Below are 26905 nucleotides of genomic sequence, written 5' to 3'. Positions count from 1 at the left end.
TGTAATGGTTGATGATTTTTAGAAAGAAATCCATGCCTACTCTGGGTTATGAATGGCAATTGAGTAGAACTTGTCCACTTCCCTGCATTCTGACCCTGGGTGGAGTCTTGTAGTGTGGGTCCAAGTATCCGGAAAATCTCCCTGACTGCCAGATGTATTGTGCTGTAGAATAGTTTCCCCAAGGAAGTGGTGAACGTCTAGTAAAACTAGACTGAGGACAGTGCGCATACACATGCCATAGGGGATATTTCTGCGCTGGGAGAGGGACTGGATGATCCAGCAGGTCTTCATCTCTAACTCTTGAGTTTCTAAATCACCTGATAAACGGTTGCTGGAGGAACCAGAGTTTCAGCTGCTGATCTAGAACTCTGACTGTTTAATTTCCAGACTGGGCCAGGTGCAGAGAAGGGCTGCTAGTCTCACCATTCCCATGAGTGTCCTATCTTGCAAAAGGAGACTGAAAGAGCTTGGTTTGTTTAATCTAGCAAACCACAGGCTGAGAAGGGGCTTGATAAATACATCAGGGGCTGCTCTAAGGAGGAAGAAGAGCTATTGAAGCTGAAGGACAATGAGAAGCAGGTTTCTAGTCAGTACTGGAGGAGTGCAGGTCTGGAACAGCCTCCCACTAGGAACAGTGGGGGCAAGAAACCCGACTGATTTTAAGATGGAGCTTGATCAGTTTATGAACAAGATTACATGTCAGGTTTGCCTGCCATAACAGGGACTGGACCTGGTGGCCCAGGAGGTCCCTTTAGTGTGACATGTTCTAAACATAATGTCGCACTAAGGCATCAGCCTCTGAACATGATCGTGTTGGCTCTAAATGGCACCAGTTGGTCTGTCGTTCATGTGGGATAAATCCAGCCCGAGTTCCCTCTGGTGTTCTAGTCTCTACCCTAGACCCGAAGAAGAGCTCTGTCTAAGCTCAAAAACTGGTCTCTCTCGCCAACAGAAGTTGGTCCAGTAAAAGATATTGCCCTCACACACCTTGTCTCTTCAATATCCTGGGACCGATATGGCTACAACACCACTGCAAACAATCTCTACCCAACCAGGGCAAGAGATGGCATTTAGATCATAGAAGCATAGAATATTAGGGTTGGAAGAGACCTCAGGAGGTCATCGACTCCTCAGGAAGGTTGCCTCTGCGCAAAGCAGGCCCAACACCAACTAAATCATCCCAGCCAGGGCTTTGTCAAGCCAGGCCTTAAAAACCTCTAATGGTGGAGATTCCACCACCTCCTGAGGTAACCCATTCCAGTGTTTCACCACCCTCCTGGTGAAAAGTTTTTCCTAACATCCAACCTAAACCTCCCCCACTGCAACTTGAGACCATTACTCCTTGTTCTGTCATCTGCCACCACTGAGAACAGTCTAGATCCATCTTCTTCAGAACCCCCCCTTCAGGTAGTTGAAAGCTGCTATCAAATCCCACCCCCTCACTCTTCTCTTCTGCAGACAAATAACCCCAGTTATCTCAGCCTCGCCTCGTAAGTCATGTGCCCCAGCCCCCTAATCATTTTTGTTGACTTCCACTGGACTCTCTCCAATTTGTCCACATCACTTCTGTAGTGGGGGGACCAAAACTGGATGCAATACTCCTCACCAGTGCCAAATAGAGGGGAATAATCACTTCCCTCAATCTGCTGGCAGTGCTCCAACTAATACAGCTCAATATGCCATTGGCCTTCATGGCAAGAAGGGCACAATACTGACTCATATCCAGCTTCTCATCCACTGTAATCCCGAGGTCCTTTTCTGTAGAATTGCTGCTTAGCCAGTCGGTCTCCAGCCTGTAGCGGTGTATGGGATTCTTCCATCCTAAGTGTCCTTGTTGAACCTCATCAGATTTCTTTTGGCCCAATCCTCTAAGTTGTCTGGGTCCCTCTGTATCCTATCCCTACCCTCCAGCGTGACTACCTCTCCCTCCAGTTTAGTGTCATCTGCAAACTTGCTGAGGGTGCAATTAATCCCAACATCCAGATCATTAATAAAGATGTTGAACAAAACCAGCACAAGGACCGACCCCTGGGGCACTCCGCTTGATTCCAGCTGCCAACTAGACATCGAGCTGTTGATCACTACCCATTGAGCCCGACAATCTAGCCAGCTTTCTATCCACCTTATAGTCCATTCATCCAATCCATACTTTAATTTTCTGGCAAGAATACTGTGGGAGACTGTATCAAAAGATGCCCTCTTCCCAAGTGCTTGGGTCTCTTTCTGTATACGTAGGGAGTGGGTGCTTCTGTAGCATGTCCCTCTGCCCTTTAACTTGCCCTGGTGGAACGAGTATTCCACCTGTGTCACACCGTGTCTTAGTAAGCGTGTCATCCGGTGGTCCCATCTTTTTCCCTCAGGCTCTGTGCTAAATGCATTCAATTTACAGATTCAGAGCAGGCTCTTCTAACTGCCAGCCCTGCAAATTCCACCTGGCATCCGGGAGTCAAAGTGGGTACTGATTGCTTTGTGCGTTAGCTGCAATAAAAGTTCCATAGGCTGAGTTCTGCACTCAGAGACTCCTGGGCAACCTTCTAGAGCGTGTGTAGGTGTGATGCTGGAACTCCACAAAAAATTGTGTTGATGCACAAGAAGGAATAGATTCCCCCCCTCCTTCCCCCAATTGCTCTGTTGGCTCTGTGGAGCAATAGGAAGTAAAAAGCAGTAAATACTTTTATTTTGTCACTCAAATCAGATTTGATTCTGATGCACACACGGAGCAGATATCTGAGGATAGAGGATGCCATTTTACATTAGGCCTTTCTATGAACTGCATCACACCTGGGAAAACATGCCTGGAGGTCAGGGCAAAGCTCAGGCTTGAGGTGCCAAAGTTCCTTTAGTACAGACAGTCTGATTCCATTCCATTGGCTCCCCAGATTCCCTGTGTTAAGGAGACTCTCTGTTTCTTATCTGGTGAGTATTGGGAGATGCTTGGGTACTCGGATCAAAGCCAGACCCTCACATCCTCAGCCGTGAAGACAGATGCAATTAATTCATTTGGTTTCTCCAAAATGGGCTTATCGTCCTTGAGTGCTCTTTTAGGATTTTGATCGTCCAGTGGCTCCACTGGTTGTTAGCAGGCTTCCTGCTTCTGATGTACTTAATTTTGTTTGCTGTTACTTTTTGAGTCTTTGGCAAGCTGTTCTTCAAATTCTTTTTTGGCCTTCCTAATTATATTTTTACACTTCGTTGATCAGAGTTTATGCTCCTTTCTATTTTCCTCACTAGGATTTAACTTCCACTTTTTAAAGGATGCCTTTTTGCCTCTCATGTGTGCGGCTGGTTTTTATGGTGGGTTTTTTTTTTTTAAACTTCACTGTTTAGCCATGGTGGCACTTTTTTGGTTCTCTTACTATGTTTTTTAATTTGGGGGTATACATTTAGGTTGAGCCTCTATTATGGTGTCTTTCAAAAGTTTCCATGCAGCTTGCAGGAATTTCACTTTTGGCACTGTACCTTTTTAATTTCTGTTTTTAACTGACCTCCTCATGTTCGTGTTTTGTGTTGATTCTCAAATCTGCCTCTCTGCTGCTGAGCTCTCTCCCTCCATCCAGTCCAGTATTTCACAGCTTGTTCACACTTGCAGCGCTGAAGCAATTAGTGAAAACACTACCTATACCAGGGCTGGGCAAACTTTTTGGGCCAAGGGCCACATCTGGGTGGGGAAATCGTATGCAGGACCAGGGCAAGGGGTTGAGGTGCGGGAAGGTGTGGGAGGGGGTGCGGTGTGCAGGAACGGGCTCAGGGCAAGGGATTGGGGCAGAGGAGGGGTGCAGGGTATATGAGGGGGCTTAGGGAAGGGGGCTGGGGTGCAGAGTGCAGGAGGGGGCTCAGGGCAGGGGCGCAGGAGGTGTGCAGACTGCAGGAGGGAGCTCAGGGTAGGGGGTTGGGGTGCAGGGGGAGTGCGGCAGGGGGCTCAGGGCAGGGGGTTGGGGTGCACGGGGGTTGGGGTGCAGGCAGGGGGCTCAGGGCAGGGAGTTGGGGTACGAGGTGCAGGCAGGGGGCTTAGGGCAGGGAGTTGGGGTTTCCGGGTGCAGGCTCTGGCCCGGCGCAGCTTACCTAAAGTGGCTCTGGGGTGGCAGCGGCACGCACCGGGGCCAGGGCAGGCTCCCTGCCTGCCTGCCCTGGCCCCACGCCGCTCCGGGAAGGGGCCCTCACCACGTCCCTGCGTGGCCCCTGGGGAAGGGGGGGGCACAGGGCTCCGCGCGCTGCCCTTGCCGTGCCTCCAGGGACCGCCCCGAAGCTCCCATTGGCCACGGTTCCCTGTTCCCGGCCAATGGGAGCTTCAGGGGACGGTGCCTAGAGGGGCCCCAGGGACATGGTGCCAGCCGCTTCTGAGAGCGGCGTGGGGCCTGCGGCACCAAGGGGGGTAATCCCACGGGCCGGATCCAAAGCCCGGACGGGCGGATCAGGCCCGCGGGCTGTAGTTTGCCCACCCCTGACCTACGCTGATGGAAGAGCTTCTCCTGTCAGCAGCTCCCCGAGAAGCTCTCCTGTCGATACAGAGCTGTCTGCACCGGGGCTAGGTCAGTAGAATGACGTTGTTCTACTGAGTACGTAGGCCAAGCCTCAGCTGGCCTTCCTGATGCCTCTTTGGGTGCTCAGTCATCACCTTGAGGCTCCATCTCCTCTTGCTGCTTTCTCAGCACTGTGGGCAAACTACTGTCCTCCCAGCGGTGCAGGCCAGTAAGCTGGGTGTCAGCTGTGATGAGTCCTTCTCTCTAGACCTGCACTTTCAAACTACTTCTAAGTCTTGCCACTTCTTTATACGACATCTCTGAAATTCAGCCTTTCCTCTCTGCCCACATAGCCAGATGCCTGTCGAGGCCTCAGCGTGTCCCACGGTGGCTGCTGCACTCCTGCTCCCCTCAGGTCTCGACGCACTGTTGGTGCTGAAATCTCCACCTTGGCTTGTTGCTTGGACCCTGTTGGCCCCCTCTGCTGCCGCCCATTTACCCGTACAAGCTTCTTGCCTTCACCTTTCTTAAGGCCCCATCGCTTGACCCCATCCTTGTAACTTATAACGTCATGGATCCCTACCTTCCTTCTGCCAGTGTTCCCAGGCTTCATTGCCCACCAGTCAGCTTCTCTCTTACCCACCTCTGGGCTGTTTCCCATTGTCCTGTGTGGTTGGAAGGGTGGGGGGAGTCTCCCAGGTAAAATCCAAGCAGCCTTTATCACAACCTTCTCAGGTTGCTCCAGACTCACCCTTGCCCTGATGGTGATCAAAGCTAGGCAGGTGACAAGCTGCGACTACTCCTCTCCCCTGTCTTTCTGCACTCCCTTCCTCCCCTGAAATACTACCCCTCTGACCAGATGCCTTGTTCACCAGGTTCTTTTGCTTGCTCACATCCTCAATTCTGCCCCCTCCCGTCCTCTTCTCTTGCTGTGCCTTTATGTTGTGAGCCTTCAGGGCAGAGATTGTCTGTCTGTGTTTGGACAGCACCCAGCACAACGGGGCCCCGATCCTGATGGCCTTTGGGTGCTACTGAAACATAGATATTTATTTAGAGGCAAAAACCAAAGACAAACAAACAAAACCTGTTCAAAGCTATTTAGGTTACTACATCGAGCACTCAAAAGTTAGGAAACACCTGATTTACAGTTGTCCACATAACCTTAATTTCATTCTCTTGTGCATCCATCCTCACTCAAAAAGGCAGGATCCCGTGGAAGAAAAAATAGCATGTAATCATGGAACTGAAGACTGTAGCATAGTGGATATGCACAAGGGTGCGAAACTAAGGTTGCTTGGGCAACAGTAAATCTTGCATTTCCTAATTTTTGAAGTGCTTTACTCTGTAACCTAAAAGTTCTTTAAATGCACTTTTTTATGTAACTTTGTGTGTGTGTGCATGTGTGGTTTTTTGTTTTTTTGTTTTAAAGTTGGAGAGGAAAAAAATAAAAGCAAATTTATATAGATACAACTAGAACAGTCTCTCTTGATGCCTCATGAGTGGGCTTTGAACCTTGGGCCTTCTGCAGTCCAGACTTCTATCACCTGAATTACTGGACTAGCTATATTAGCTGGCAGCAGGAGAAGGCTGTTTTGTCTCGGAGGTGTGGACTGCTGGCTCTGGGGTGGTGTAGGAGGATGGGGGCTCTCTCCCCACCCCTGTAAATTGGGGGAGCACCGGCTGTATGTGGTGTCCCCAAGGGAGGGAGAAATGGGTCACTGGGACCATATGCTGAATCTAGGCAGCTCTGCTCTCTTTTCCCTGCCCTCCACATGCATGTTCCCCACCCCCACATCACCAACTGTTAATTTTACAGCTGCTCTTGCAGCTCCAGGCCCTCTCAGCACAATGTCTGCTGTCACCGTGGCATTGTGAGTTGGGTGTTGTCATCCGTTATCTAGGAAGGCTGCCAACACTTCCCTGAGGACTGCGGGAAGGGGAATGGAGACTGAATGATTTATAACTCAGGAAATGCTGAACTGAAATTTAAGGAAGAAAGAAAAAGGCATTTGTGTCATGGAAGGAATTTCCACTGCTAAATATCAAAGGCTTTCTGCAAACAGGTGTGAGAACGTCACAAACAGAGTCAGAAAAATACCTTAGAATGGGACCGTTTAGGGAATTTAAATATAGAGATTGCTGGAACTAACTCGCTCCACCTAGCATCATGGTGGGTGGATCAACTAGAAGCCCATCTGTGTCTCTTTCACCTGTGTAACTTATGTGATGCAATCCCACCAGTATCCTGCCTCTGCAGCCCCAGGGGTGTGATGAGAGAAGTGGTGCACCAGTCAGCTGAGGGTTTCTGGCAATGGGGTGGAAGCTAGTTTCACACCCACTTAAGGTGGAGCCAGTCCCTGTTCAGGCCACACTCCCCTGGACCTCTACATATGGGACGTGGAGTTCTTTCACCTTGCAGCTTGTGGGTCAGGGTTGTGGACGGGATCCTGCCCAGGTGTCCATAGAGTCTCCTTGCTCCTTGGTGGTGGAGAAAGGGGTCAGGCTTGTCCCCAGCTCTTCCATGGCAGAGCAGTGACTAGCGCAGGCTATGACTGCTATCCCTGACCCTAGTGCTAATGATGTGACTCCTGCAGCAGGGCCCCAGGGGCCAAAGAGGGCATTCCCTCTTCCTTTAAATGCCTTGTCTCTCTCTTAGGTATCGGGGGCTAACGCTTGTGCTGACGTTCCTGTTTTATACCAGTTTCCATCTCTCTCGCAAACCCATTAGCATTGTGAAGGTAAGTGCTGTACCTGGAGTGTAACTCGTAGAGTGGCCCAGTGCTCATGAGATGAGATTTCTGCTTCTGTAATTAGTCCTATTCTGGCCAGCTCCCCAACCCTCTGTTAATGCACGAATCTGATGGTTTTGCAGAGCCTTCCCCTGCCAGTACATGCATCCTGCCAATGGTCCCGGCGCACTAGTGTCTCTTCCTAGTGCACTTTACTAAGAGATGTTTGGGCAAGGGTCAGGGAGAAGAGTTCTCCAGACTTTCTCTTTGGGCGGCTTTTCAGCTCCTCAGTCACCCTGGCAAGGCTTTTCCCTTGAGGAGGATCTGTGTCATGAAGGTTCGAACCTTCACGCAGAGGTGTTAAATACTATTCCTGGTGCCTGAAACGTGGCCAAGCAGCATCAGGGAGACTTCAGTCAAGACATCCTAGGCACCAAGGGTGCTTAAAAGGCACTAGCTGGTGGGGGCGGGGTAGCCCGAGGGCATGGAGAAGCAGAGAGCACATGGGCCGGGGGTCTGGGAATGTCTGGGAGGTGCTGGGTTGGGGACAGGCTGTGGGGTGAGTGTGTGCAGGAGGGAAACGAGAAGCAGGAGCTGCCTCTTGTTCTTGCCTGAAGATGATGCCTTTTGAAGGAGACCTGGGCTCTTCAGCATTTTCTTTCCTTGTTCGGTCCACAGAGTGAGCTGCACAGCAACTGCTCTTCTCCCCGCAATGACACCAATAGCACCGTGTGGTGTGACTGGGCTCCCTTTGGTAAGAGCTTCCTGACTGAGTGCCGTGTGCCTCCTGCCCAGCTCCTCTGGATGGCTGCGCTCCGAGATGCAAAGAGCTCGGGAGTGCGTGGCTCCCTTCCCTCGCATGCCACGGGGCAGCCAGGAGAGCTTCACCTCTGAGCTCAGCATCCAGAGCTAGCCACAGGTCACTTGGCCCAAGGTCTCCAGGAGGGTGTTTGGGTGGGAGGCTCTAATGGCTGGGCAGAACTTACAGTGACTGCTCAGACTGCCTGGCTGGGACCCCTCATTATCTCCCCCTAGCCCATCCATGTCCCTCTGCCACACTCCCCATGCTGCTGTTGCAACCCTGGCTTTGTAGGAGTGCTGCTTGGGTAGACCTTGGGGCCAGCAATTTCCAGTGCCTCTGCATTGCCTGTTGGGGCCCCAGCCGCTTCTCCAAGAGCAAGCCATGACTGAGCCTGCGTGCCTCTGCCCCACACTGTGACCCCAGGAAGTCCGATCAATATTAAGAATTGGCAGTGCTCTGGCAAATAGACTTGTAACATGGTTAATGACCTTACTCAGGAGCCTTAATGTGTTTACACAACGCACTTATGAGTCTCATTAGCGTGTTAGCTGAGGGTCGGTTCCCAGAGTACCTGGGTTTGGCAGTTGCTAATCGGAGCCAATTGGAGGCCATTAACCAGCTGAGCAGTGCCCAGTGTGCTTTTTGCCTCATGTCCCAGGTACAAAGGGCAGATGCCTAGTGGAAAACAGGCATGAAACAGAAGCCACCAGAGCTGGTCTCATAGTGGGGTGTCCTGGCATTCAGAGAAGGTGTCATTTCTGAAAGCAGTGGGGTTCCTCGATCTTTTCAGGCAGGCGACCCTTGCTCAAAGTAATGTTTTTGAAACTCTCTTACATTTACTGTAAAAGAGAGTAAAAAGCATCGCCATGTGTACAGCAGCAAGCCAACGGGATGGAGTGGTCGGTGCATGCTGCAAGGTTGACAGAGAACACTTCCCCGTGAAGGGTCAGGATGTGCGGGAGTGAGAGCCTCTGTGCTTTAGATTGTAAGAACATAGTCAATGTCTCATTCCTTTCATGTCGCACTGGTTGAGAATCACTGGCCTGGAGGAATGAACTAAGGAGGCAAAGTCCCGACTTTGAATCCCAGCTCCGCTGCATTGTCCCACCCCCTCTTTGTACCTTCAGTCCCCTTTGGTAGATGGGGATAATTATACTTCGTTTTTGGGGGGGTGGGGTGAAGAGCAGTGAGTTAATGTTTAAATACACAAGGTTCCGCTCCACTCTTAAAAATCTGATCCCTGAAGCAGTGAGTGAGGCACTCAGCAATTCAGCTCTGAGGGTCTCTGGGAGCACAAAGCAGGAACCTGCATTGGGGTGGGAGTGGGAGAGAGCAGGATCCCCTGTGGATGTGAATGAGATGCAGGGCTTCTCTAAAATATAGGCTTAAACCCAGAAAATATAGCTTGCAGCAAGCCCACCTTCCAGGTCTTGAAGCATCCCCGCAGTGCTGGGGTGGGGAGAGTGGGCAGAGACTGCAGTTGGGAGTCCTGCTATTCCAGCCTGTTGCTCTTTAACACGCTGATTTCTGCCTGCATTGTCACCTGTTTTCTAGATCAGGCTAACTACAAAGAGCTCTTTGGTGCCCTGGACAATGCCTTCTTGGTTGCCTATGCCATTGGAATGTTTATCAGGTATGGACTTCTGAGCACCACCAGCATGTGGGGAGGAGACGGTTACATCTCAGATCCTCCCCCAGATGCCTCATTGCTTCCTGTTGGGGTCACCTCCATTCCACATGCCCCATGAGAGCTTTCCGACTGTATAGCTGCCAACGGGTGTACTGGCTCTTGCATCGGGGTGGTATTTTTGCCTGGCTCAATGACTGTGGTGTTGTGGACGAAAGCTGGGCCAGACATTCTGATGCTGGCTCCCTACATGCCCCTGGGAGCCTCAAAAGCACAGGACATGTAGCATAGCCAAAGGCTGCTACCTTGCACCCCAGAAGTGGCTGCATGTCAGTGGTGCATGAGGCTGTTGTAAGCCGTTCTGGGATGTGCTGGGTGAATGGTGCTGTATGATGCCAACGACTGGCCGTTAAGAAATGGAACATCCCTTGGGGAGCTAGACCCTGGCAGAAAGCTGCAGCATCAGTGCTCTTCGGTCATGTCTCATGTCAAGCAAGAGGAAGGGAAGACGAACTTTGAACTGGCCTCCCGGCACTGAGACTAAATTGATTTCCCTTGCCTGCTTCAGTCCAGTGATTCCAAGGTCCCCAGCTGACTGGTCTATATAGACATTTCCCTTTCCCTTAGGCTCTGGTTATTGCTTGGAATGGGTGTAGGTGTGGAATGGGTGTGGCCCTAGCTTGGAATTCCAGCCACTTTGTTCTGTTCCTAGAATGCAGACTCTCCCCTCCATTGGAGCTTGCTGTTGGGTTATGATGATGATTTTGAGTGGCGTTTACCCTTCCCCTGCCCCAGAAAATAACCCTGTGGGGTTAAGAAATGACTTACGCTCCAGCTTGGTAAAGCATCCATTACTGGTGCTACAGGCTGTGGGCACTTTAGCAGGTTTCTTATCAGTTTGCTGTTTGTGACGGCAATTGCAGGGGGTTCTATCTGAAATGTGTCCAGCCTGTTTGAGAGGTCAGGTTGGTTTCTGTGTTGATCTGACCTGAGTGGGATGGCGGGGTGGTCTCCGGTTTGGGTGCAGCTGGGAGGAGACCATGTACTAGGTCTGTCCTGGGGACGCTGCATTGGGTTGGTGACTTATGGCAGCTGGCCTCAGCCAAGATGGCACATAAATGGTAACATGGCCCAATGCCTGTGAGATATGACTTCAGCCATTCACACCGAGACAACCAGAGCCATTGAGAGGGGATGGGGACTCAAAGAGCAGAATATTAGGAAGGTGCCATGGTGAGGAGATAGAAGGCCCCATCTAAGGCTCATTCTGCTCACGGGTGAGAGGATCAGGATGGCATTTTTGGTTTGGTTCTGAGTTTTGTTCCTGCTTGGGAGGAAAGTAGCTCTGTGTCCCTGGAGTTCAGACATCCCCTTCAGCCCTGCTGCATGCAGAGATGGGCCTCGCATTTCACAGAGCTGGGAAGGCTGTAGCCTTCCATAAGCATGTCCCAGCCCCTGGTTCCCAGAGGTAAGGCACCAGCCCTTGTATAAAGTATTGCTGAGCTGGCAGAATGCATGTGGGTGGCTGTTAATGCTCTTTCCCCTCCTTCCCCTCCTCTGTGCAGCGGCATCTTTGGTGAGCGCCTTCCACTGCGCTATTACCTGTCGGGAGGGATGGTGCTGAGTGGAGTGTTCACTTCCTTGTTCGGCTTGGCCTACTTCTGGAAAATCCACGTTCTCTGGTACTACGTCATCATCCAGGTAAGGAGTCCCTGGCCTTCATCTACCGTCTGTTCTGAAATGCTTCGCTGACCACAACATTGGGTGCCATCTATTGGCTGGATTTTCACTCTCTGGAAATCCTTTGTGCAGAGCAGGGAGTTCAGTACCTCTGAAGAGGCAATCAGCAAGCCAAGAGTTTCTTTGGAACTCCTCTCTGCAGGTACATGGTGCTTCTCAGCCACTTGGAATCTTTAAACCATATCAGACTTCCCGCTAAAAGCGATGCGCTAACTCAGCCACAAGTGACGGGGCTCAGTGCAGGAATTACTGGAGGGAAGCTCTGGCCTGCATTGTGTAAGAGGGCAGAATAGTTTATCATAATGGCCTTAAATCTGTGCATTGGCAAAGCTGTAATTAAATGTCCTGGTTTAATGGGAGCAGCCTAATGTGTGATCATTACAAAAGGCTGAGTTTCCCGAGGGGAATCCTCAGCATCCTTTGAGTGTGAGTTTCTCAGTAACTTCGGGAGTTTCTCTTTGTCCTGCCTGATGGTTTCTTTTCAGTACTTACTTCTGCAGCCTTTGATGTGATCATAGAACCATAGAACTGGTAGGAACCTTGAGGTCATCTAGTCCAGTCTCCTGCTCTCATGGCAGGACTAAATATGATCTAGACCATTCCTGACAGGTGTTTGTCTAACCTGCTCTTAAACCAGCTTGGGGTTCAGTTCCTCTGACCAGCCCAGAAAGCCAGGAATGCAAAGCAAAACCACAAACCTGTACTGTCCCCGTCCCCCGCACCACCCCAGTATGAAAGAACAAGCAAGGTAGCAGATACACTTGGCATGGCCAGGCATCTGCCTAAGCATGCAGAAACTTTCCATGGTGTCCTGAGTCAGTGTGAAGTCTGCAGTGGATTCTCCAGGAGCTCTCTCTAATGTGGTTGTTCCAAAGTGCTAGCAAGAACAGGGCACTTCCTAGGACATTTTAAGAAATGGGAGGCTTGAAATGCTCCCAAACTTACAACAGCCAGGCTGGAGCAGAATGACCAGTATGGAAAAACTAGCAAGTGACTAGAACTGGCAGACTGTGTTCCTCGAGGGAGACCCAGGCTACAGAGCAGTGCCAAGGCTGCTTCTCCTTCAGGATTGGAGAGACGTTCATCTCCTCCACTCTGATTTCATCCAGAGTAGGCCGCACAGATATTCTTTGCAAGCTGATAGGTCCTGGAGAAAAAACAGTTGTTCCTGTTCTTGAGATTCCCTCCTCAAACCCTCTTGCTGTGAACCACTGGAAGAAACCAAAAGCTAAATAACTCCATTCAGAGGAATGTTGCTATCTCAGGCACTTCATCTGGGGTTCAGCTGGTGCACACCCCAGACCTCTCTGTGCCCCTCAGGTAGGAACAGGAAATGGAGGGGCCCTATTAACAGAAAACAACCTGTAAAGGTTCCCTAGATGTGCCACATTACAGGAGAGTAGGGAAATATCCCTGACCCACTGGCTCTGTCCATTGCCAGTGGAGAGCAAGTAGCAGGAAATATGGATATTCCTGAACACTGATGTCCCAGATGCAGCACTGCAAATCTCTGCTTCACCAGACAGCCTGTACCAGAGGCAACTGGCACCCGTGCTGATGAAATGTAACCTAGTGGCAACAGCCGTGTTTCCTGAACATGTAATTTCAGGTTCCTGTTCCAGTTCCCTGCTCCAGTTTCTCTGATAAGAAATATGCCGTCAGACCTGCCACTTTGACGTGGGGTGCAGCAAAACTTGACTCCCAAATATATCCCAGCTGCAGACGGAGGCACCATTCCTCACAATGGAGAAACCTTGACTTCCAGGGCTGCGGTGAAGCTGCTCAGATTTCAGCAAAGCTGCTGCTACTAGCAGAGTTTCTGTTCTCCCAAGCAATGCCAGGGAAGCATTTCACAATGAGCTGGCTATTGGTGAGGCCCTGGGTGGGGCCCTGGCTATTACTACCTATTAAAGGATGAATTCCCAACCAGCAGTGCACACCTTAATTGCAGCTTTGGCATCCAGAGGGCAGCTGCCTGGGTTAAAGGCCTTGTTTGTGTACTGCTCACATTTTGTGTTTTGACATGCCAGTGCTTCCTAAGTGGATGTTTTAGGCTGTCTCATGAGTTGGGATCTTGTGCTTCAAACACAGGCCTCCTTCTAAGTGCAGAGATACTTCTCCTCCCCCTGCCCACCTCCTATTCCCAGTGCTTTCATACACCTATTTTCATGTCTCAGGGTGGTTCTGGCTTTATTTACAGGAGTGACTGGGATGCTGAGCATGACTTGATGAACCGTCTACACTTTAACAAGTTTAGCCTCACAGCCTCCCTGTGAAGTGGGTCAGGTTTATTAATCCCAGTTTACAAATGGAAAACGAGGTCACGGAGAGAAGTGACTTGTCCAAGGTTACACAGCGAGCTAGTGGCAGACTGAGAATCTGCTCAGTAATCTCGTGCCTTAGATCCAAGGCTCTCCTCATTCCCTAGGTGGTGGGGGCAGTTGGAAAACGCTGTGGTATTGAAATAAGGCAAAATAATTTGAAAGTTCAGCTCCTGGAATGACATTCAGACAGAAATATCACTGAACCCCCGAGGAAAGCATTGCTTGGCACTGCAAGGATTCCCAGCCTCCAGGTGGGGTACATCAGTAGCTTACCTTCCTGATGCATATAAAATGGCCCAGCAGGGAAAACATACCAGCTACTCACTGAAAAGGGTGGGTGCTTTCAGCATCCCAGACATACTGGAGCAGTCAGCCCTGGGCACAAGGGAGGCGATATTGGGCTGAGTATGGAGCCAGGGATTAAGAGTTCTAATCCCAGCTCCCTCATTGACTCACTGCATGACCTTGGGCAAGTGACAAGCTCCCTGCTTCTGCACACCTCCAGCCAACTGCATGGGGTGAGGGGTTCTGAGGATTAAGGCACAATTTTCAAAAGCAGGAACCTAAAGTTAATCTGCCCAGTCTGTATTTAGGTTCTGGAATAAATGTCCTGACTTGTCAGAAGTGCCGAATTACTAGGGGGCTGTTGGGTGCTCAGCATGTTTGAAAATCAGCCATTTTGTTTAGGAGTCAAAAATACGTACTTGGGACTGAACTTCAGGCGTCTGGTTTTGGCCTGTCCGATTTGGCATCAGGGACTGGTGTTTTCCAAAGAGCACGGAAGTGTTTCCCTTTAGTGAAGGAAACAGCCTCTTCCACTACGAGCAGAGGTCTGTGGAGACAACGAGAGCTAGTGGATGTTGTGTCCCTCTGCAGTGAATGCCTGCAGCTCCATCCAGATGGAGGCCTACTTCCTATGGTAGCTCCATGAATGTCCTTGTAGCGCTTCTGAAACCTGCCCTGCATAGTTCCCTTTACTGATTGGGGTGAAAGTGTACCTGCACTACTCATTGGCCTTCCCTACGACTGCATGGAGAGGGTGGGACTGGCATGCTTTTAACTTGGGCACCAGCCCTTCAGAACGACTGCATACTTGACTCCCTGAGCAGCCAGGGTTTTGGAGAAAATGGACTAGTGGGCCACGGAAAATGCACTGCCTTTCCCCAGGAGGCGCAAGTTACTTGGGCAGTATGGCACCAGTAACCCCACAGGATGTAGGCACTGCTTTGGATGGTGGACTGTCTGCTAGACAGCATCTGCACTGATGAGTCTCACCTCTGGCTCTAGAGTGACTTCCTTTCCCCCTTGCAGGGAGAGGGATTTCTTTCTTTCCTATATTTCGCCAGAATTGCCTGGTACTGAGGTATGATTTCAAACTGCTCAGTTTGCCACCATGCTCCTGTACTGAGTTAGCTCTGCATTTACCTTGGTAACCAGTGGCAACCCTGAAATCCAGAAGAAATGGTCAGGTAGGGATGTCTTGAGATGCCTCAGACAGAGCTTCTCCTTTGGGGTGGGGAGGCTGGCTGGAGTGAATGGCCTGAGCATGGTCAGGGTGTAAGGCACTGATTCGGGTGGTGGATATGTGTGATGGGCTAATGAGAACACCTCTGTCCTAGTGGAGGACGAAACTTTCCAGGGGCGGGGGTAGGAGATAGCACAATCTGACATTGTGACTCTGTTGCATGGCTTCTTGACACACCTGCTGTCTCCCCACTAGATCTGCAACGGTTTGGTGCAGACGACTGGCTGGCCATCCGTGGTGACGTGCGTTGGGAACTGGTTCGGAAAGGGGAAGTGAGTCTGTTTCTTAATCTCTCAGGCTTTTTGTTGTGGCTTCTCTCAAGTGTTTGTTGCTTAATCCCATCCCCTGAGGAAGTGCCTGATTCATACCCTGGCAGTGGCAGGAAACAACACCCGGGACAGAAACCTCTGGACTAACTTTGGTCATGGTGGCACTGTCAAGGCCTGGCCTGAAACTCACACCAGGTCCTACAATACAGCTTTTTTGCGTGGCAGGGGAGACCCTAAAATGCTGAGGCTTCCCAGCGAGGATTGTAGCTCCATTAAAGAGGCAGCTACCCTGAGCCATTTGCCAAAGTAAGCTCTGTGCACACTGCATGTCTCCCTATGTTCCTTCCACTCCGCATAGCTGCCTGTCAGTGCTTTGGGGCAGAGATTCCTGACTTGTTCCAGCACTGAGGGCCTGTCTTGGGAAGTCATCAGTGCTGAGAAGAATGTTTGTTTACCCAGCAATGCCTTGATAAGCCGTTGCCACCTTATTGTATATGTCAGCAACTAGTGATCATATGTTTTGCACCTGCTGGGCCCTCTGTCATGGTCAGATGGGGTGATGAGCACACACCCTGCAAATTGGTCACGCAGGAGCCTGTCTCTGCCATTGCTCCCCAGGGTGCCAGCCCCCCACTTGTCCTCGCTGCCCATAACTTTGGATTTGGAGAATTTTCCTCCTTTCCGGTTTCTGTGGCTATAAATCCACATATCCTCCCACTTGCTTGTGTTCGCTGCTGCCGTCCTCATCCAGGCCTTCATTTCCTCTCCCTTGACTGCTGCGGCTCCCTCCCTTAACATGCCAGAGTCCAGCCACTGCCAAATGTAACATCCCCTTCTGTGCGTACAGAGCAGGAGCCTGTCCTTAAACACTTTATCATTTGCGTGGGAGCCAGTTCTGAGATATCCCTCCTTGTTTTTAAAACTCCATGGACTCAAAGCAGCCCAGCTCTCATCTGCTCATCGGCCTCTTTTATGTTGCTTCACAGTCACACCATTGTTCATGCTTCTCATTTGCTGATACTGCCACCTGTAGCTGCCTTCGTGGATCTTTGCCTCTCTCTGATTTTACAGCTGAAAGACCTTAGCTGTGACTGTCTCTTCTGGCTTGCTCATGCCCCCTAGTTTTGGCTTTTCCTTGATTGCTACTTTGTTAACTGTATCTCTGTTGCTAAGCTCTGATGTGTTTGGGCCCTCGCGGTATATAGGAATGGTGCTACCCAGAGTGAAATTCCTGGTTACGAACTACTGGCCCATTATCGTCCGTTTCAAGCAATAGTGGGGGCTGCACACAGTCACATCACTAATGCATGCCCTTTCCTTGGAAAAACGTGAGCAAGGCTCAGTTCCCAAATTTGGGCCCTTCCTCCTAGAGAGGCGGATATACAGCACCGGCTTTCTCAGGTCCCCTCTTGGGTTAGGTTGGCCCAGTCTTTGGTGCAGGGTACTTCTTACTGGACCCTGCCATGTTCACACCCACTGGCCAAATCCCCTCTGCTTCCCCCCCCCCCCCCAATTGGCATGGCTGATTGGAACAGGAGAGAGTGTGCCCTGGTTCCTGCTCACACATTTGTCCCCATCAGCTGAGCTGAGAACCCCTTTCTTAGCTGCTGGGGTATAGGGCCTGGGCGTGGAAGAAATGGCGGGACATGGAAGGCTTGCAGGGAAGAGTCTCATATCCACTAGAGTCTATCCCAATAAATGGTCATAACTGGCAAGCACCGCAGAAATGCTGTACTAATGGTTTCCCTCTTGTCCTTCATCAGGAGAGGTCTGATCATGGGCATCTGGAATTCCCATACCTCTGTAGGGAACATCCTGGGGTCCCTGATCGCTGGAGTGTGGGTTTCGTCAGCCTGGGGCCTGTCTTTCATCGTGCCTGGGATCATCATTGCAGTCATGGGAATCATCTGCTTCTTGTTCCTTGTTGAATGTGAGTGTGAGCTGGGCCTAGATGCTTCGTCATAACCTCCTGCAGCCATGCTGCGGCATTCTGCTGGCATGGGGGAGGGAAAGGTGGATACAGCTCGTGGCAGAGAGGTTAGCTTCCCAGTAGCCTCTTCAGGGAGGACAGTACCTGGTGCAGCTTTGCTGACACCATGCCAGCCCTCCGTAGTGACGAGGAGAGAACTGGCTGTATTCAATATTTAGGGCTGGCATCTGAAGCCTTTCAGCTCTAGGACACTGGGATAGCTGGTGAATGACCCTGAAACCTCCCTTCAGTATTGGCTTGACCTCTGGCAGGGTGCCATCCCCTTTGTGCTGGTGTCTGAGAACCCTCCAGCAAACCAGTTCCCTGGCAGGAGCGTTGGTGGAAATGGCAGATGGAACCAGTTGGTGCTGGAGAATATCCATGGGCTGTGGATTCAGGCTGTCGGAGTACTCTCCCCAGGAACTGGGTTTTACGAATGATGCTAGTCTCGTCGGTGTTTGTGAGATCGGTGTCAATCAGAGCTAGCTGGCAGAGCTCTAACTGTGAAGAGCGGAGTCTTGACGGACCAAAAACTGATTATTCTACAATATCTCGTTAAGCTGATGAATTCTGAGCGAGGATAACCTGGGCACAGGTTATCTACGGAAAGAGCCAACACCTGTTACTGAGCTAAAGACCCGGGTTCCAAAGTCCTTATCTGATGGCTGTACAGTGGCCTGTGTGGAACCAGTATGTGATATCAGAGCAGTTCTCATGGACTCAGTGTTGTGTCTTGACTTTAGAGCTTGAAAGGCTTATCTCCCTTTGGGAGTCCCTGTGGGACTGTCCTCTGTAGTACAGTGCTGCATGGCCATGTGGAGGCTCTCTGGGGAAACACTAGAAAATGATAGGCCAATAACAAGAATGAAAACCTTGGAAAGGGGTTTGGCTCTCCAGGGAACATGAGGTCCTAGAAGAGCCATGCCCGAGGGCAGTGACTGAAAAATCTCTTATCCCTCAAGCCCTGTCAGCCTCTCTCCATGGTGGCACACGCTGGTGAGGTGCTGAACGTCTTTCTGACTGGCACGCAGAGCAGTAAATCGGCAGCATGGGAGCTAGCCATAGGGAAAGCCGCACAAAGCAGGGGCCCACTTCCAACCTTAGTATTTCACAGCTGCTGTGTGGGGCTTCTGCAACCATGTGAAGCCAGGAAGCTGTCTGCTGTAGGGTTGAACTCTTACAGTGGAAGGAGTGCAAAGGAGCATCTTGACATCCAGAGAAGTGAAGCAGGGACAGCAGTGGGGAGAGTTCCTGGGAGCTCATACACCCCCTTGCAGCCACAAAGATCTCTGCTGGAGGCATGGTACCTTCCAGTGGGGACAGCTTTCAAAGCTCTTTGGGGAACATGGGGTCACCTAAGGGTAAAGCCTCCTAGTCAGATTCCATGAGAATCCTCACGCCATGCGCTGCTGTGATGTGATGTGTGGGGACCCCAAAGCTGAAAGGAACGTTGGCCAGACCCTGACTTACAAAGGGATTGAGGCACCTAAAGATGCAAAGAGGTGCCTAGTGGGATGTACAAAAGAGTCCAAGTTAGGCACCTGACCCCCCATTAGGCACCTGTTGAACTCCTTGTCAGGGGATGTTGTGAGGGCCAAAAGTATCACTGGGTTCAAAGAAGAATTAACTAAGTTCATGGAGGATAGGTCCACCAACAGCTGTTAGCCAAGATGGGCAGGGAGGCAACCACATGCTCAGGGCGTCCCTAGCCTGTGACTGCCAGAAGCTGGGACTGTACGACGGGATGGGTCACTCAATAAATTGCCCTGTTCTGTTCAGTCCCTCTGAAGCGCCTGGAATTGGCCACTGTTGGAAGACAGGATACTGGGCTAGATGGACCATTGGTCTGACGCAGTCTGGCCGTTCTTATGTTATTAGGTACCTCTCTGCATCTTTAGGTGCCTAGTTACCTTTGTCAATTTGACCCTTTGTGTCTCTTGCTCCACGGGGCTCAGACAGCTCACAGAGCACCTTTAACTTCAGACTCAGAGCACTTTGTATGGAAACAGCAAATGGCTATTGCCATCTAGTGGCAAGTGATGATACAACTGCTTCCCTATCTTGGCCACACTATTGCTCTGCATGGCTGAGCTGAAATGCGTCCGCTAAGCTTTTACCGCCAGCACTAGAAAGGGAGTGAATTTAGTGCTCTGGTCTCAGAGCTCTCCTAGAGGTATGTAGATCTGCTGCCCGCCAGGCATGTTCCCCATAAAAGCGAAGGCCCTCTCCCACTCATCTCTGCAGCTGGAAAATAGAGGGGAAATGAGCCCTTTGGGAACACTTGGGGTCTTCCAGTTCACTTCACTTCAGCAAATATAGTCACTGGTCTCTAAAGTCACCTTTACTGCGAGCTGCTGCCAAGCCTCAGCTTTGCCATCACTGCTAAATCTTGGACCTGCTTTTCAGATTGCTGTAACTGGGGCCTCTTATTCTTCAGGTCTTGTAGCATGAAATGCTGGGGCACACTGCGCAAGGGTTTGCACTCTCCTTTTCCTAGTTGTGGGGCTCCTGAGTTAGTGCACAGGAAAGCTCTTGTCCCGTGGGGCGGGCTGCACACATGCTACAGACTAGGGACTGCTGGATTAGCTTCCCACACTGGCTGTTATGCATGTGCTGAGGTAACGGGAGGATGCAAGGGGGTTGTTGTGTGTGGCAGTCACATGGAATCTCTCTCTCTTTCAGATCCTGAAGACGTTGACTGCAACCCACCTCTACACCATGTAAGTTAACTTCCTTTCCAAGCTCTCTGAACAATCCTGGGCTAGGCAGGATTTCCTCTTCCCCTCTCAGCAAGGGCAGTACCATTTCCAGGGAACACGGTTCCAAACCCCAGCTTCCCATTTCCCTGGTGTGGGGCTAGCAAGGGAGATTGCAGCAATTCACTCTGCTGTGGTATGGCAAAAGCTCCGATGTGCAGCCATAGCCATGGGAATGGCACAAGTTAACCAGAGATGCAGGATCTCTCAATGAGGGTGCTCCTGATGCTTTGGCTGTTGAGCTCTGGCTCGTGTGCTGTTGTGTAGTTCACTGGCTGGAATCTATAAATAACCTGTGTAACAACATATTTCCCCAGGAAACCTGTGTGGAGATGTACTGTAATGTTCTTGGCATGTCCCCTGTTCAGCTGCCTTGACGGAGGCACATTGATCCCATGGCACAGGTGGCGCTCTGAGCTTTCCTGCTTTCATTAGCCGTGCGGCCTTCCTCGCTCAGAGCACTTTTCAGGGCTAGAGACACATCAGTTAGCGAGGGTGCCAAGCTGATGTGCGTGAGTGGACTGACCAGGCAGCTCTTCGGCAGAACCTAAGAAGGGCTGCTGACAGCTGCTTGACTTTTTTTTTTTTTCTTGTTTCTTAATGAAGTTTTTTCTAAAATTAAACTTCAGGGAAAGCTTTTTAAACCCACCTTCTCCCTCCCCCCAGCCTCATGCAGCCTTGATAGAAACTGAACCTTTCAGTTTTCCCCCTTATCTCTTCCTCCTCCCTCCACCCCCCAGAACAAACAGAAAAGCTGGGGTGGGGGGAGGGAGGGAGAGTTTATACTATTCGCAAGTTTTCCTCTTGAAACTCGGACAGAGCCTGATGTGTGGCCAGTTCTCGGGCAGTGGGATTAGCAGCACCGGCCACAGGCAGGTGTAACTGTCAATGTGCAAGCTCATTCCTGAGCTGAATACCCCCACATTTCCAGTGATGGACTCCAGTGCACCTTGGTACATGCTTCAGCCATGGCCTGCCACACTCCTGCTCTATTACGGCTGGTCTACCCAGAGAAATGTACTGGTATAATGACACTGCTGTATTCAGTATAACTTCCTGTGTGGACATTCTTATTCCACTATGGCACTAGAATTTACCAGCAGAACTATATTGGTATAACATCCCATGTAGACAAGCCCCTAGTCCTGTCAGTCTCTCAAACCCAGAGCCAGGTTAAGGCAGCTTGGAGTCCTTGGCACAGCCTCAGCCTGGCATTGGGACCTCACCCTGATTGGAGCAGTGTTGGCAGGGGCTGCCCATGTGAGTTGGTTGGAGTCATGTAGGGCTAAAACCCTCCTTTCTGGGAAAACTGAAAATCACTGCTCTGTCTTCTGGGAACCTGGGGCTGCCCGAGCAGTGAGGACTCTGCCTCCACTCCCCTGAGCAGAGAACTTTGGGGGATGGGCTCTGCTGACATCACCCCATGAGAACTGATGATGGGGTGGCAGCAGTGAGGGCCCCTGTTCTGGTGGTGATGGCAGGGCCCCTCCCCCCAGCCCAGCTGTGGCTTTCACTGTTAACAAATCCATTGAAATGAATGGCATAGCTCATTTGTCAGCTATTATTTCAGGCTGTCTGCAAACTCAGGCAGGTGTGACTGCCTTGGTTCACCTTGGAAACATGACCTGAGTGTTTGCAGCCATAAGGGCTAGAAGCAGTTTTTGTTGTGCGTTTGTGTTTTTGTTTCTTTTTAAACGAGAGCTGAGATTTTTGACCCCAGGAGTGAGAGCCCTACACGTGGGCCTATAATGCCTGGCCCTGAAACAGCAGGCTTGTTTCGCAGCTGTGTGACTGTGCAATACTTCATCCCGTTATACTGATGGGTCTGAGTATGAGAATAAGCTGTACCTGCAACCAAAGGGTGGGCTGGGCTTGACAGGTGTGCCAGGCCAGGGTATGGGCACACTCTGCTCCAACTATGCCTGAGTGTAAACTGCTGGGCTAATCTGGTTTCAGATGGAATCGGAGGAGAGAGACCCTGAAGTGACGCTCTCCACGGATGATGGGAGCTGTATCCGAGAGAACACTATCGATTCTTCAGTGTGTCCCAGAGAACCAGCTGAGCAGCCAGAAGCCATCAGCTTCTTAGGAGCCCTCAGGATACCTGTGAGTAGAAGAACCAGGCTGCTTGTGGGTCCAGAATATTCTGAACAGGGGGCTAATGTCCTGTGGGATTTGGGATGCCACTTACTATACGCCAGCACAGGCTGAGGTGAAGTCCAAGCTGACCTGTAGCTGAACATGAGAATGGCCCTATTAGGTCAGACCAAGATCCATCTAACCCAGTACCCTGACTTCCCACAGTGGCAAGTGTCAGCGGGAATGAACAGAACAGGGCAATTTTATCTAGTGATCCATGCCAGGTCATTCAGTCCCAGCTTTTAGCAGTCTGAGGTTTAGGACACGGAGAGCATGGTTAATGGCCATTGATGGACCTGTCCTCTATGAACCTACCTACTTCTTGTTTGAACCCCATTATAGTTTTGGCCTTCACAGTGTCCCCTGGCAACGTGTTCCATAGGGTGGCTGTGCGTTGTGTGAAGAAGTATTTCCTTTTGTTTGTTTTAAACTTGTTGCCTATTCATTTCATTGGGTGACCCCTGGTTCTTGTGTTTATGTGAAGGGGTAAATAACACTTCCCTATTCAGCTTCTCTGCACCTGTCAAGATTTTATAGGCCTCTTACCTATCCCCCTTAGTCGTCTCTTTTCCAAGCTGAACAGTCCCAGTCTTATTAATCTCTCTCCATATGGAAGCTCCAGTCATTTTTGTTGCCCTGCTCTCTGTACCTTTTCCTATATTATTTTTGAGATGGAGTGACCAGTGCACACAATATTCAAGGTATGGGTATGCTGTAGATTTATATAGTGGCATTATGATATTTTCTGTTTTATTATCTATCCCTGTCCTAATGGTTCCTAACATGAGCTTTTTTGACTGCTGCTGCACATTGAGCAGATGTTTTCAGAGAACTATCCACGACTCCACGATCTCTTTCTTGAATGGTAACAGCTAATTTAGACCCCATCATTTTGTATGGATAGTTGGGATTATGTTTTCCATTGTGTTTTACTCTGCATTTATCGACACAGAATTTCATCTGCCATTTTCTTGCCTAGTCACCCAGTTTTGTGAGATCCCTTTGTAGATCTTCCCAATCTGCTTTGGGCTTAACTATCTTGAGTAATTTTGTATCATCTGCAAATTTTGCCACCTCGCTCTTTACCCCTTTTCCCAGATCATTTACGAATATCTTGAACAGCACTGGTCCCAGTACAGATCCTTATGGGGGCCTGCTATTGCCTCTCTCCATTGTGAAAACTAACCGTTTATTCCTACCCTTTCTTTCCTGTCTTTCTAACAGTTTCTGATCCATGACAGGGACTTTCCTTTTTATTCCATGACCGTTTACTTTGCTAATGAGCCTTTGGTGAGGGACCTTGTCGAAGACTTTCTGAAAGTCCAAGTACACTATATCCACTGGATCACTCTTGTCCATGTGTGTGTTTGACCCCCCCCAACGAATTCTAATAGATTGGTGAGGCATGAATTCCCTTTACAAAAGCTGTGTTGACTCTTTCCCAACAAACTGTGTTCATCTGTGTGTCTGATAATTCTGTTCTTTAGTGTAGTTTAAATCAATTTGCCTGGTTCTGAAGTTAAGCTTACTGGCCTGTAATTGCCAATTTCGCCTCTGGAGCCTTTTTAAAATATTGATGTCACATTAGCTATCCTCTAGTTATCTGGTACAGAGGCTGATTTAAGTGATAGGTTACATATCACAGTTAGTAGTTCTGCAATTTCACATTTGAGTTCCTTTAGAACTCTAGGGTGAATCCCATCTGGTCCTGGTGACTTATTACTGTTTAATTTATCAATTTATTCCAAAACCACCTCCACTGACCCTTCAGTCAGAGGCAGCTCCTCAGATTTGTCACCTTAAAGGAATGGGCTCAGGTCTGGGAATCTCCCTCATTATCTGTGGTGAAGACCAATGCAAAAAATTAATTTAGCTTCTCTGCAACAGACATCCTGTATTAAGGCCTTTAGCACCTTGATCGTCCACTGATTGTTTGGCAGGCTTCCTGCTTCTAATGTTGTTGTTTTTTTTGTTTTTGTTTGTTTTATTTTATTGTATTTATTTATTTATTTTTGTGTTTGGTAGTTTTTGTGTCTTTTGCTAGTTGTTGTTGTTCAGATTATTTTGTGACCCTCCTACTTATACGTTTATACTTGACTTGCCTTGCGGGCAAGTCTACACAGCAAAATTAAGTCAACCTAAGGTACATAATTGTACAGCCACCCAAATGACTAAATTGCTTGGCGGTGTGCACTCTCGCCAGGAGTGCCTGCACCGATTTAACTGTTAGTGTGGGACGTTGTGGGATAGTTTCTGAAAGGCCTCACCAGTCAATGTAAACAACACAGTGTCTATGTTGGCACTGCGTCAACCTAACTACGTTGACCTCAGCACTATGCCTCTCACCAAGGTGGAGTTATTAAATCGGTGTAGTGGGCAAGTTACATTGGTGGGAGCTACATTTGAGTGAAGATGCTTTTGGAATTAAATCCATGTAAGCTGCCTCACATAGAACTCTGTAGTGTAGACCAGGCCTGAGTTTACGCTCCTTTCTATTTTCCTGAGTAGGATTTGACCTCCAATTTTTAAAGTGTGTCTTTTTGCCTCCAACCACCTCTTTTTCCTTTTTTTTAATTTGGGGTATGCGTTTAATTTGTTTTAATTTAATAAATTTAATAAATTTAATAAATCTATTATGGTGATTTTAAAAGTTTCCATGCAGCTTGCAGATATTTCTCCTTTGTCACTGTTCCTTTTAATTTCTGTTTAACTAGCTTCCTCATTTTTTTTGTAGTTCCCCTTTATGAAGCTAAGTGCTTCAATAAGTGGGTTTATTTGGTATTTCTCCCCCCCGCCCCCCCGGATGTTAACTTGAATTACATTATGGTCGCTGTTACTGAGTGGTTCAGCTATATTCCCATCTTGAACCATCCTGCACTTCATTTAGGACTAAATCAAGAATTGCCCTCCCCTTGTGGGTTCCAGGATTAGCTGCTCCAAGAAGCAGTCATGTAAGGTCTCTAGAAATTTTATCTGCATCTCATCCTGAAGTAACATGTACCCAGTCGATATAAGGATAGTTGAAATCCCCCATTATTACTGAGTTTTCTATTTTTGTAGCCTCTTTAATCTCCCAGAGCATTTCACAGTAAGTGTCACTATCTTGGTTAGGTGGTGGTTAATAGTGTATTCCTTCTGCTATACTCTTATTATTCAAGATTCTATGGTATAGTTTGATTCATTTAATATTTTTACTATATTTGACTCGGTGCTTTTTTTCATGTATAGTGCCACTTCCCCACCAGCAAGACTTACTCTGCCATTCCTGTATATTTTGTACCATGGTATTACTGCGTTCCATTGATTATCATCATACCTATTATATCAATATCCTCATTTAATACCAGGCACTCAAGTTCACCCATCTTATTATTTAGACTTCTAGCATTTGTATATAAGCACTTATAAAATGTGTCCGTATTTAGTTGTCTGCCTTCATGTGATGCATTGAATGGGACTCCTTTTTCATGGAGGACAGGTCCATCAGTGGCCATCAATGGACCAAACCCCCTAGTCCAGAGGGTGTCTTCCAACCCTTATATTCTATGATTCTGTGATTAACCATGCTGTGGATATCCTAAATCTCTGACTGCTAAAAGCTGGGACTGAATGACAGGGGTGGATCACTAGATAAAATTGCCCTGTTCTGTTCATCACAAACCCAGCTATCAATATTTCTAATGATGAAATCCCCCAGTACTATTACCTGGCTCTTCCAAGTAATCGGGGTCCCTTCCCCTGGAAGAGTATCCTCCGTACGAAAGGATACCATGACATCATCTGAAAGGATTGAAGGGATGCTTACTAGCAAAAGGCAAGGACTAGCTTTGTCTTTCAGCTAATGACAAGAACAGACACAGGCAAAACACTGGCCTATCAGACTCTGTGTGACAAGACGGGAGCCCCTGCCTCCTAGAGGGGGAGGAGTTAACCTTGGGGACCCAGTGACTGACCGGATTACAGAACCGGATGTGCAGCACCCTCTGCACAATGGGTCTGAGTCTCTGGTCCTTAAGAGCAGCCCTGACTGTCCAGGGCCCCAATAGGAGGGGCTAGCCCCAAGGGTGTGCACCACTCTCTCCCATCGCCTCAAACCAGGGTTCTCCCAGCTGCCTTGTGTGCCCCCCAACTGCCCAGAGGGGCCTTGGTGCCTTCCCCCACCCCTCTGTGTTCCATATGGCCTCTGTTACTGCAGTAACTGAGCACCTCACAATCTCCTTGTACCCCCTCAGCCCCCGTGAGGCAGGGTAGTGCCACTGTCTCCATTGTACAGAGTGGGAAGGAAGGCATGGAGACACCACTAGGGTTGCCAGCTTTAGTTGGATGTATTCCTGGAGGTTTCATCACATGACATAATCTTTAATTAATGATTAATCTCTGATCCCTGGAGACTCCAGGACAATCCTGGAGGGTTGGCAACCCTAGACACAGCAGCAGAGATACAAAATCAACTATTATGCTTTAAAAAAGAAAAGTATTTATATTTTTAAAAATAAACCCATTGAAAATAAAATTTTGAAATTGAGAGCCTATACTAGGGCCTAAAAATTGTACAATCTGTTAAA

At 49.4% G+C, this 26905-nt stretch overlaps 1 protein-coding gene across 1 annotated transcript in view; it reads left to right on the top strand.

The window, feature by feature from the left end:
- The window catches only part of SLC37A2 (solute carrier family 37 member 2), a 61640-nt gene that overhangs the window by 18855 nt on the left and 15880 nt on the right, over positions 1-26905 (top strand). Inside the window, exons 2-9 of the mRNA XM_048827263.2 lie at positions 7117-7198; positions 7868-7943; positions 9546-9624; positions 11184-11319; positions 15403-15479; positions 17240-17406; positions 20128-20165; positions 22158-22307. Coding sequence (XP_048683220.1) covers positions 7117-7198; positions 7868-7943; positions 9546-9624; positions 11184-11319; positions 15403-15479; positions 17240-17406; positions 20128-20165; positions 22158-22307 — 805 coding nt within the window. The remainder of the gene's footprint in view (positions 1-7116; positions 7199-7867; positions 7944-9545; positions 9625-11183; positions 11320-15402; positions 15480-17239; positions 17407-20127; positions 20166-22157; positions 22308-26905) is intronic.

Source organism: Caretta caretta, chromosome 22 (genome assembly GCF_965140235.1).
Source record: "Caretta caretta isolate rCarCar2 chromosome 22, rCarCar1.hap1, whole genome shotgun sequence".
Taxonomy (NCBI): domain Eukaryota; kingdom Metazoa; phylum Chordata; order Testudines; family Cheloniidae; genus Caretta; species Caretta caretta.
This window is presented reverse-complemented; position numbering and strand designations above follow the sequence as displayed.